Here is a 12,763-nt window from a genome sequence, read left to right on the forward strand (position 1 = left end):
GCGCGGGGCTTGGCGGGCCAGGCGGGGCGGCGTTTTCCTCCTCATTTTTTATTGGCTTTCCCGCGCAAACGGGGGGGAGAGCGGGGCGCGGCGCGGGGCGGTCGTCGTGTCTCCGGGGCGAGGCCCGAGGCCTGCGGCGCGGTGCGCGTGCGGGGGGAGGAAGCCTGGTTGGTTGGGTTGCCTGGTGGACTCGGTGTTCCTCCCCTGCCCCGGGTGCCTGCTGGGGCCCGTCTCTGACTCTCTGGAGCTCCGGTGCATGGGGTGTGTCTAGCCGTCTCGGCGGCTGTTGGGGGTGCCCGTTGCAGGGAACGGACGAATCGGAGCACGAAGGAGATGGTTTGGAAGTCGGACCATGCGGTGACCGCTGACCCGACCGGAGACGCCGCCGGCGAGGGTTTGCCGCGGTTTTGTGGCTTGCGTGCCGCCGTGCCCCCTGTGATCTCTTTTCGGTGGACGCGGTTAGCGGAATCGTGTGGCCTCTCTTCGATCACCACCCGATGTGGCCAGATTAGTGGAAGACGCGTCATCTGAGAACAAAAGCAGTTGAAACCTGAAAGGATAGTTGTGTGTGTGACCGATGGACGAAGCTTTGGCGGCTTCAAGGGCTCGTTTTGGGCAACTCTGGTATTCTTTGCTGCTTCGCTATCGTGTTGCCACTTGCCAGCCCTGTTGCTGTCATTTTTGGACAGTCCACAGTAGTTCCTTTTTCTGGACAGAAATAGTAGAATCGCAGGATCGATTCGTAGCGCCGTATAACTCTGTCAAATGGAGACTTTTAATGCGGTATCCTTTGCTTACTTTACGTTGTCGACCTCTTAATTTGGCTACACGCCGGATGGACCTTGCTGGCTGTATATAAGACCATCAGCAGATCAGCGACAGCACAGTTCGTGTACACAGCATGGACATGGCTGCGGATGCCGTTGATGCCATCCGACACATTTTATCAAAAGTTTCTTACAGTCCCAGCAAACATCTGAAGATTGTGCACAAAACTACTTTGATGAACATTCTGAACAGGTAACCGACAGTCTCAAATGCTGAACAATGATATAGATCCTTACATAGTTCACCTGCTCTGCTCAAACAAGCAAAAGAATGGCGCAACACTGCAACAGGAGGGTGTCCTGCTCCTTTCCTCACAAAGCAAAAGAATGGTGGGAAACAGCATCCCTACCCAAGCTCACAAAGCCAAGGCACAAGCCATAACAAAAAGAAGGGCTGCCACCAGCCTCGACGCACCAGCGATGGTCGGAACGGCGCCATTCGTCGGACTCGGACCCGCGCAGTCGTCGTTGTTGCCACTGAAGCATCCCGGGTGCATGGCGGTCTTGGGCACTTCGCCGTCCACCTTGAAGCTGGTGGCGGGCTTCCCGCCACTGAACAGGACGCACCAGAAGTACGGCCCACCGCCGTCGGTGCCGCTCACGGCCACCCCGATCTCCGTGTGGTTCTTGCTGTGCAGCACCTGAAGGTCCTTGGCGTCGTTGACCAGGATGTCCAAGGCCTCAGGTGGAGAGGGGTACTTGGACTGGCAAGCCACGAGCCTCCCGGTGATCTTAGAGAGCGTTGCCACTTGGACACCACAGTCCGGGGCGAATTTCTCGGCGAAACTGGACTCCGGAGGCTTCTTGTCACGCACATCGCTGCATTGGCCTTGATATGCTTTGATGTATTGCAGAGCAATGCATCCCAGACCTTGATTATCAGAAAGAGAGGAGGCCTTGCTGGCAGTACGGTTGCTGTTGACCAATGACACGAGCTGATCGGCAGGGTTGTCTGAAAAGAAGATAATTCAAGCACAATATTATAGAAAATTTAATTTTCACTTTTCAAAAAAAATAATTTCAGGGTTTAAGAGGAAGTGAAGATGTAAATGCATCCTAGATGAATGCTACAAACACAAGGGTGTAGAAAGAGGAAGTGAAGATGCAAATGCATCCTAGATAAATGCCACAAACACAAGGGTGTAGAAATCAACAAGTGCGCTAAAATAAATATAGATGAGGTCTATGGAAGATTAACATCCTATTAGTTTAACAAAGCTTATGTAGCAGGCTAGCAGCTTTGTGGTACTTTCTGCTTTAACAAGTCTCCGAGAATTGCTAGCAGTATTGAGAACTTTCCGTGGATAAGAGAAGTATCACAGTGGCTAGTGAAACATAGCATTCCTTTGAAACAACTGATTTACAAGAATAGAATAAAATTAGCCATAACAAGGGTCCTACTAATAGAATGTTTATTTAAATAGTTAGGCATGGGAAATGAGCCTCTACAGAGAACAATCTGGTAGAAAGCATCCAGTTGTGCAGTAGGTTTGAATGTAAGGATTGATGAGGTAAAGAACTACAAGGGCGCATCATAGTTAAACACAGTGCAGCAGCCGGCCTCTTTCTATGGCTGATGTTCCATTTCATGGGCACATCAGGCTGTAAATTTAGACTGAGTGAGCATAATATTAAAGGATTTATTATCATAAATATCCGATTGCTATAATGTTCCAGTCAGCAACATAAGTAAACTATGTAGATTGTGCTATTGCCATCAATAGCAATAACACAACATATCCGCACTTATAACTTAACCACGAAGATGAGTGATAGAATTGCCACCAAGGTTCCCACACATTACCAATATAACCAATCTTAAAGAAACCAATATAACCAACCAAGTCACTTAAAGACATGTCAAGACAGAAGTTGGCAAGGTTACCAGCCTTTAAGAAATCCTCACAATTTGACCCATCACAACAAACCAAATACAATCAAATCCCCTCACTCAACCTCAACAAAATTTTGCGAATTGACATTTGAAAATTGGCCACGGATGCCAAATGTAGCAGTCAAGCAGACAATACTACCATACAGTACCGTCGCAACTTCGCATACAAACATATGCCAAAATTGGTAACGACACAAAATTCCCCCAGGATTGGGCATTTGGGCTCAATATTCGACCATTCAGTAACCACTAACCAGTCAATTATCCGTTCAGGGAAGCTATCTTTACTGAAAGGACATGAAGCGAGAACCATGGCTCAGTGAACACTCACTGCGGTGATCCCGTTACCCCATGGCCCAATGCCCGATTCCCAATGGCGTACAACCCACCGTCCTCCCCCGTAAAACCATCCCACCCCGGCACCCCCGAGCCGAGATCACAGTCCGAGCTAGGCATCCATCCGAAACACCCAGATCCAGACACCAGACTCGCAACCGTGAACATTATTCCTAGACAGATTGGAGTGCGCGCAAGAATAACAAGCAAGGAATGCAGCACGCGACAAGCAAACAGGAACCGGAAGCGTGAAGGTGACAGGAGCAGTACTCGTGCTGTCGGCGGCGGAGGCGGCGGAGAGCAGGAGCGCCGGCAGTAGTAGGGCGGCCAGCAGCGGCCCCGCGGACATCGCCATCTGAGCTCTCCTCCTCCTCCTCCCCCGGCCCGCGCGCGCGCTGGGGACAAATTGGGATCTGGGAGCTCGTGCGAGCTTGGAGGGTGAGCTGGCTCGGCAAGTGAGTAGCAGAGGATCTCTTCCTCCGCTCGATCCCGCTTCGAGCTCTCTTTTTATGGCTTTTTTTTCGGTGCGCGCCTGCTCCGCCCGCTGCTCTCTCTCGCCGCATGTGTCATGTGTGTGTCCACCGTGCGATGGCCGTCGCCGTGGTGGATTGACCAAAGTGCCCCTGCCGACTATTTTCGGTTAGAAGGCAGCCTTCCATGGGTAAGCAAAAAGGGATAGTAGCCGACAGTTCTGTACGCTTGATCAGCTCCTGCAATTCTCAACAATTCTCTCTGTTTAGAGATTATAATTTGTCGACCCTAAAAAAAGAGATATAATTTGTCCGAAAGTTTGTAAAAAAAAAAGACGATCATATATTTTTAGAATTGCTGAGAAAAACAAGTGATTATAGACAAATATTATTTCAAGAGCACACAGGCAACGGTGGGAGTAGAAAACCGCCTTAATAAGTAGCCTTCCGTAAAGCCAAGAAATTTCCTCTAACGAAAAAAAAAACAAAAAGTTCTAGTGCACCGTCCGGTGAGTAAACTGTTTAAGAGATCTTTACGAATAAAGTAAAGTGGTAAGTAGCTCTGGAACCAGTACTGATTATAATAAACTAAATAAATCATGAACTGCTTAACCCCCACTGTCGGTGTGGTCATTTAAAGAATATAAATGATCTACGGTTTGTATTTAAATAGACAATTAAGCGCAACTTTTATTGGCAATCATGCGTGCCGTCACCGAACCTCGAGAGGTGGCCAGCCCAGCGATGTTCGCTGACGAAAGGAAATCCCGCTACACCGGGCGAGCATTTTGCAAAATCTCAAGGAGTCAAGGGTACGCCTCCTTAGAATTATTCGCACGATGGAATCATCAAGATAAAAAGGAAACCCTATGCTTTTGTATTTGGGTTGAATTTGTATAATGAGAAAGGCCGAGTCAACGTCAGATCATAAGTTCATGTTCTTACTTCTTACTGACAGCGCAGTAGTAACAGTCAGATCCTCTTTAAAGATCAGTGCAATTTTTTTTTTGCAAAGGGGATTTTCGCCTTGTTGCATGTGAGCAAGAGGAGAAAAGATCTGACCAGGCTCCAGAGCACATGTGCGAAACACCAAATTGGTCGCCAAATTTGATGTTCCAAAATGAATTAATTACAACATTCCCTGTGCGAATGGTTTCTCTGTGGAGTGCGAAATCCGAACGAAGGTGGGCGTCTGCTGATTGGTCTGAGCTGTTTGACAATTGACAGCGTAGCCGATGCTAACAACCATAACAAATTGGCTTGAACCAGTGGAACCACCTTGGGTTATAGTATGCTGTTGAGAGGAGCGGCATAGTCTACGCTTTACCGAGCTACCGCAAGATCAAATCTGATCCATCGTTTGACTTGCAAAAGCAGTCCAATTTGTAATAAGAAAATCTTCATCCAAATTGTAGATAATGTGGAGAAAAGAAGATTATGTAACAACAGAGAAAAGTCTGTCTATGTCTCTGTGATCCAGCATAAACTTGCAAATATAGAAATGTATTCCTAATTTGCCTTTTTCTAAAGAAGAAAATGATGTTTTTTTTGTGTACTTGATCTCTACGCCAAGCCATAATTGAAAGGAACTAGTCTAGTACTATAGTTTACCCCCGAAATTAAGAAGGTAAGGCTAAGGATGCAAGTGGTGAGTGAGGACACTAATGAGCTAGTTAGTTTATTTTTATCGTACTGTCCCTGCTTTGAATTCCGAATTTGTTCATTTTAATGACTTCTGGCTAACACCAATGAATGACCCAAGAAAACAGACTGGCTAGGGAGGCTATTTGCAGCCCATAAACAGAACTCGCTTAAACTGGACCGAATGAATAGATAGATAGCAGGCCGCAAAACAGACGATAGCTCGGCCCTACAAGACGAAGAAACTAGAAGGAAGAAGTCATATTTACCTCCAGTACTACGAGCCGAGTCCGCTTTTTTTTTTTTCCTCCAGTAGGAGAGTAGCCAATTATATTAAAAAGAACCAGATCGGAAAACAAACAAGAAAAGTAATTCACCCGGTTGGATTGGGACATCAGTACGGATAGCCACACAGCTCAAAAACTGCCACACCCTACCGGTTGGATTGGAACATCAACGCGGCCTGATCACTCCGCTCGCCATGGCGGCATCCACCAACATCCACGCTCATAGATCGTCAAAACCTCCGAGCGTGGGCTAGCGTTGATAGGAAACTGATAGAAACAGACTGCACCGTACCGAGAAGGCCACCACCACGCGGGACTCTCTGTTACACCACACTCCACCTGACAGAGTAAAACTACCGAATCCGAACCTCTCGCAGGCTCCCTCGAAGTCGTCATCGCGATAACACAACGCGCGGGAGCCTCGCCACATCCGCCGTTGGACTCCACCTTACTCTCATCACCTCGAAGAAACACGCGCATGGGCCTCGCCACGCCCGCCATGGTACTCCACGTCACGGATCTGTTTCTTTTGTCGCTATCAGAGTAGCAAGCAATGTTGCCCCGCTCCACAAGATCTCTGTCGATCAACCAAGCCAGCGCCGCAGGTCGACTTTGCCTTGTTGCTTCACCCGCGCAATGGCGCCCGCCACCATGTCAGCAAGCCAGAGAAGTCGCTTGTGCTGTCTTCCGACGATGCACCGCACCGGGTAACCCAGCCACGCTAAGCAACCCGTCACGGTCCGCTACAAGCCCAATTGTCCCACGATGCCGTTGCCGCAAGCACCGTCCTCTGACGCAGTCCCACGCTGCACTGACCGTTGCCAAGCAACACCAGCCGTTGTGGTCCGCCGCAAGCGGCCAAGATCGACATCCATGCAACAAACTCTAGCCACCACCATAACTGCGATTGCCTCCACGTGGCCTCGGCAACACCTGTCCAGCTTGCCACGCGGCGGAATTGTCAGTACCGGTTGCGGCCGTCCATGGCTAATGGACTAGGAATGTCAGAAACCGAGATGGGTCTCTAGAGACGACGCCTCCAAGGAGTGCACAGCGCCAATGGTACCGTTGTCGCTCGATCAGAATCTGGACAGGGTTTTCACCTAGAGGACCAAGTGCAGCAGGGTTGTTGCTCAGAAATGACGCCTCCAGCGGGAAGAACGACACCTTAGGGCGCCGTCGTCATCTTCATCGGCAAGAACGCCGGTGGGGACTTTCACCCGGAGCATCCCAGCCCCTGCACGCTCACGGCTTGGCACTCCCGACCACAGTCACGGCAGCTCATCCGGGGCGGTGCCTCCGCCACGCCTCCTCGCACCATGCCTCCGTACCTCCACCTCTGCTCACTTGCCGGCAGTCACCTTCCTCGCTCCGCGCCCTGCGCCGTCCCGCGCGCAGCACCTCCTCTGCACCGATGTCCTTTGCACTGGTGCCACCTCCGCACCGACGCCGTCTCCACGTCGCTCTTCCACGGGCCGCCGCACCTCCTCCACGTCTCCTCCCCCTAGTGGCCCCTCCTGTCGCACGCCTTTATCTCACCACGGTCCCGTGCTTTCCTCGGCGGCCTCCATCATAGCGCGATGCGGCCTTGACCTGCAGCCATCCGGGTCCGTTGTCGCGGGAATGGGCCTCCACGGTGCCGGATCCGCCTTCCCGAGCCGCCGCCGTCGCCCTGGCCGACGGGTCCACCATGACCGCCCATTTCCCCGCACGCGATCGGACCGGGGCAATAAGACCCCGCCGCCGCCGTCCTGGAGGCTGGCGTCGACGCGAGCTTCTGGCCAACCCCTCCGACGGCGGCAAGGGGAGGGAAGGGGAGGGAGAGGGTGGCGGCGGTGGGGACGGGCGGTCACCGCCTAAGTCACCCGAGCGGGGTGACGCGGGGGCGTGCGACACTGGAAGTCTCTTTGCCAAGACTTGGAACTTACTACAATAGTAAGGGGGCACACTGATCGGTCTCCGTTTGCTTGAGTCCTCGTTTCCTCACTCCAAAAACCAGTTGTTCTGCCTCCTTAAACCTGGGAAACCGTTTGTTTGGCCACCTCAACACGAATCCATAGCTGTTTTGTCTGACGTGGCTCCATGTCAACATTCCACGCTGGCATGGGTCCCACATGTCATAGTTCATCTCTCTCATCTTCTTTCTTCTCTATAATTTGCGTAGCGCTGATGATGACGACGGCGGACAGCAGGCTCGGACTCCTGCTCGCAGGCCTCGCACCGGCGCTGAGGGGGACGACGTTGGCTAGCGCGGGCGACGAGGAGGCACGTAGGAGGAGCGGTTCGAGGCTGATGGTCACCTGGTGGTGCGTTGAACGCCAAGAACAACGGCGATAGGATCCAGGCCAAGCTTCTCGACCTGCTCGCTAGGTAACTTGTTACCAGTACTGCGTTCAATGGGTTAGCAGGATACAATTGTACCTTGCTGGTTACTAAAAAGAAAAAGAAAAATCCATGGCAAATCGCTTGCAGCTAGAGGCCCGGCAGGAAAATTACTTCGACCGTTCGGCAAGCTGGGTCGCGTGGTGTCGTCCTTCGACCCAGTGCTGGGAGACGGCATGGCGGAGGTGTACACGTTCAAATGAACCGTTCACTATTGGTTAGCATGTGCCGAACGGTAGCTGGATTCACAGTACGCATCAATCAACACAAGTACGGAGAATTTCATTTGCAGGAGAGCCAATCCATTCACGCAAAAAAAGAGAAGAAAAATAACCTTTGCTTGCTGAAGTCTCTGGACGCCGCGTGCGCGTGGTTGTCGGCGGCGTGGCCGGCGTTGAGCTCGTTGCAGTAGCCGACGAGGCAAAGAGCGGACTCGGCGACGAGTTGGGGCCTCGGGGCTTCTTCTCGGGCGGCGCAGTGAGGGATACAACGTAGGAGGATGGGATCCGGTGGAGGAGGACGGGTTCCGGCGGAGGAGGATGGGATTCGGAGAATGAGGAGGACGAGGAGTCGTCGGCGGTGAAGGAGGAGCGGGAGGGGGAGTCGAAGAAGGATGAGGAGGCGACGGCCGCGGTGCTGGGGGAGAAGCAGGAGGACGAGGAGTCGGCGGCGGCGAAGCAGGAGAGGGAGGGGGAGTCCGAGGAGGAGGAGGCGACGGCCCCGGAGTCGAAACCTTTAAAAAAGAAAAATAGCAGCGGCGGCGTTGAGCAGATGCGCGGTGGCGGCGGAGTCGAGCAGAGGAACAGCGACGGCGGCGAGCAACTGGAGGACGGCAGGCCGAGGAGTCCGGCAGGTATAGATAGCCAAACGGGCGGCCCGGCCCGGCCGGGCACGGGCACGAATAGGCCCGGCCTGTTTAGGCCCGGCCTGTTTAGGCCCGCCTATGTGTTGGGCCAGGCCGGGCCGGCCCGCGTGTCGAAAGAGCAGCCCAGGTCCGGCCTGCTTACTTCTTACGCAGGCCGTGCCGGCCCGCTCGCCCGGCGGGCCTTAACAGCCTCACCGTGCCCGTGCCAGCCCGTGTAACGTTTTAACAAAAACCCCTCACCAGAATCTAATATATTCAAAGGAAGACATTTTGAATAGGTAAAAACTCACAAATTCAACTGATTCAATATATTCATAGATTCAACTGATTCACAAATTCACCAAGATTCACACAGATTCACAATCACAATAACACAAACAAATATGAATATTATTTTGAGCTGTTTGTATTGCTGCCTCATTAAAAACCTTTGTAGGTAAAAACTCACACCTCGTGAGAAGACCCTACAAAGGAAAAAAGAGTACAGCCAGCTCATAAGTTCATTGTTCATATACACTATATACAATCACACAAGTTCACAACTCAACTGACAACTCACAAGTCACAAGTCACAAGATCTACACAAGCACAACAGCACAAGGCTTCTCACTTCTGAGTTCTATCTTGCTCCTGAACACTGACAGAGCACCAACAGGGCAGCAGACATCTAGCTTCTGCAAAAAATGATAGGAGGATTACCAATAATTCAAGTAACAACTAACACAAGTATACTGAAGTAACAACTAACACAAGTATACTGATTAGAAGTAAATGAGAGTAGAAAACTTACTCATCAAGATACAAATCCTCAAATGACTCTTCAAGTTCGGTATCGTCGACGGTATGCTGCAGTCTTGCATCTCCTTGCTCCCAATCCTTGATCAAAGCCAAGATCTCCACCATCTCAGGGGTCGGACGACGTTGTCGCTCCTCAATGATCCTGCCAGTGGTACTAAATGCAGATTCTGAAGATATAGTAGAGACAGACACAGTCATAACATCCCTAGCTAAGATAGACAGAACAGGATATGATAACTTATGCTCATGCCACCAGGTCAATATGTTGAAGTCATCATCATATTGATTGATGGTGTCACTGTCTAGGTAAGCAGACAGTTCAGAAGCAGCAGCAAGAGAGGCACCAGTTTGAGCAGCTTGCAACAAAGCACTAGCAGATTGTCTCCTAGACAGGGAGGAGGAAACAGAAGAAGAACCCAGGCCAGCACCAAGGCTAGCAGCAGAATAAGTAGATGAAGCAGCCTGGGAACCAAAGATCTTACCCCAAGCAGTCTTCTTCTTACCTGCAGGTAGCCCTGTTAATTGGGTTGGGTTTATTAGTTTTAATGGTTTGGTTTATATAATAAGTTCATTTGAATTGGTTTATAATGAGTTGGCCTGCTAGATGGTTTGGTTTGGTTTGGGTTTTACAAATAAATAGTTTGGAAGGTGTTTGGGGTGTGTGGTATTATTTTTGGATCTAAAAGACTCTCAACCCGTGGGTTGAGACCCATTAAGAACCCAAAAGCCTGGAGCCTCATCTATCAAGAGTCGGACCCTAAAAATAAAACCTCGCGTTCACACCTTAAAATTTTGGATAAATTGATCGAAACTTGTTACAGATGAATTAGTTTAACAGTCCGCTACTGTATGCAAAGTAGTACGGCTGGACTTACATGTGGGGCCCGCGTCAAGAGTCGGACCCTAAAACTAAAACCTCGTGTTCACACCTTAAAATTTTGGATGAATTGACCGAAACTTGTTGCAGATGAATTAGCTTGACAGTCCGCTACTTTGTGCAAAGTAGTATGGCTAGACTTACATGTGGGCCCCACGTTGAGAGTCACATACAAACTCAAAAAAAAAGTTAACTAATGGATTTTTATTGGGTACCTAATGGGTTCTTATTGGGTTGTAACCATATTTGGCAAGTAATTTGTATAACTTATGCAATGGTAAGTTTGGGGTGGTGTGGTGTGTGATAGTGGAGGTTTGGTTTAGGGTGGGTTATATTTATTTTCTTATGAGAATAGATTGGTGTGGTTACAACATGGGTTACAACCCAATTAACAGGGCTACCTGCAGGGCCTGGCTGAGTGGCCCTCTGCATCCTCACAGAACCATACTTAGCTTCATATTTGCCAAAGATTGTAGACAATTCAGCTCTTACATCAGTTAAGTAACTAGAATAATCCTTACCAGTTAGCTGAGACATCAGCTGAAGCACATTGCTAAAACCAGTAATCTTAGCTCTAGGATCCAATATAAAAGCAAAGGCATAAAGCATAGGTATATCAACCCAATAAGATAAGAACTTAGACTTCATGGGTGCAACAACATGTTTCAGATCAGCATCATCAGCATAGAAATTAAGGTGCCCAGCTATCTCAAGAATATGATGCAAGATTAATGGAGCAGTAGGATAGTAAACACCAGACAGAATAACAGTAGAATCATAGAATTGTTCAAGAAATATCAGAATCTTTTCAGCAATATACCAGTGTAATTCTGTCAGAATTGTTTGACCTTCAACCAAACCATATTGAGTGGTTATGAACTGATGGAATATGGTCTTATGGGGCAATAGATGCTTCAACATGAGATAAGTTGAACTCCATCTAACATCCATGTCCAAAGCAAACTTACGAGGACGGACACCAACAGCAATGCAATATGACTTGTATGCCGCAATACGTTGGTTAGAACAATTCAGGAATGAAATTGCAGTTCTAAATGAACTAAGCATAGGCTTGAAAACATCAAGGCCAGCCTTAACAATAAGATTAATGATGTAACAAGCACAACGCTGATGAAAAAAAAGTCTACCCATGTAACCAGTCAGTGAAGGATGAAGCTTACCAATGGCGGCAGTGTTTGCCGATGCATTATCCAGTGTGATAGAAAATATCTTATCATTTAAACCATAATCAGTAGCAACAGCTGTAATGCGCTCAGCAATATTATCAGCATTATGAGAAACATCAATTAAACGAAGGCCTAAGATCCTCTTCTCTAGTTGCCAATCAGCATTCACATAATGAGCAACCACACTAAGGTAATCTTCCTTAGCATTACCAGACCATATGTCAGATGTAAGAGCAACAGAGGAAACAGTTTGCAAAGAAGCCAGGAGTTTAGTATGACGCTCATCAAAATACTTAACAAAATCTCTGGTGGTGGTTTGCCTAGACACACAACTGAATCTAGGATTATGAGCAATATTAATATACTCCTCAAATGCATCAGACTCACCAAAGCATAAAGGAAGGTCTAGTCTAGCAATCAATCTGCACAACTGGATACGAGCAACATCAGGATTGTACTCCCACATATGGAGAGAGCCATCAGGATTGTACTTGAGTTGGGACTGAGCCATACGTGAAGCACCTAGCAAGACTGGTCACTTTGGAAGGTGCCTATGCAAGTGTCCAGTACCACTAGCAGACTTACCAGAATAAATTTTCTTGCAATGTAGGCACTTAGCACCAGTTCTTACCCTCTTGTTATTCTTTACCTCGTACAGAGGCTCAAAGTCATCCCACACCTTAGAGGTGCAAGAACGAGTCCTCTTGCTGCCCGTACTCTCCGAGCCCGGACCAGCACCAGAGCCAGCAGCAGCAGGTGCTGGAGAATCTCCAGCTCCAGGACCTGGCTGAGCATCGGGGACGGCACCACCGAGCAGCGCCCGCCGATCCGCCTCCAAATCAGAATCATCATCTCCGGTCTCCCCCATCAACCGCAACTCATCATTGAGGCAGGTTAGATAGTCGTCGTCCATCCTCGAGCACACCCGGAACCGGAACAGACCCTCGAGCCCTCCACCGTTGACGTCATCGCCTCGGCGGCTCCGTTCCTCAACGACGCGCGGCCCCTGTAGGAGACCTACACGATAAAAGAGAAGAAAGTGAGGGAGGCGGATCTGTGAGGTGTCGAAGAACGGAAGAAGAAGAGGAACGAGAGGAGTGAGGAACTGAGGATGGTATTTACCTGCGCAGCCGGAGCCCGGAGCCGGAGAAGACGAACCGCAACGGTGGGGAACCAGGGAGTGAGGCGGATCTGCGAGG

At 49.6% G+C, this 12,763-nt stretch overlaps 1 protein-coding gene across 1 annotated transcript; it reads right to left on the bottom strand.

Moving 5' to 3' along the window:
* Nucleotides 1-977: 977 nt before the first annotated feature.
* LOC101780191 lies at nucleotides 978-3,632 on the bottom strand. The gene is made up of 2 exons (XM_004973566.3): nucleotides 3,328-3,632; nucleotides 978-1,779 (listed from the first exon to the last, which is right to left on the bottom strand). Exons 1-2 carry the CDS (start codon nucleotides 3,410-3,412, stop codon nucleotides 1,184-1,186), a joined length of 681 nt encoding a protein of 226 aa, XP_004973623.1. The 5' UTR covers nucleotides 3,413-3,632; the 3' UTR covers nucleotides 978-1,183.
* Between the last annotated feature and the right edge of the window lie 9,131 nt (nucleotides 3,633-12,763).

This window comes from Setaria italica, chromosome VI (assembly GCF_000263155.2).
Source record: "Setaria italica strain Yugu1 chromosome VI, Setaria_italica_v2.0, whole genome shotgun sequence".
Taxonomy (NCBI): domain Eukaryota; kingdom Viridiplantae; phylum Streptophyta; class Magnoliopsida; order Poales; family Poaceae; genus Setaria; species Setaria italica.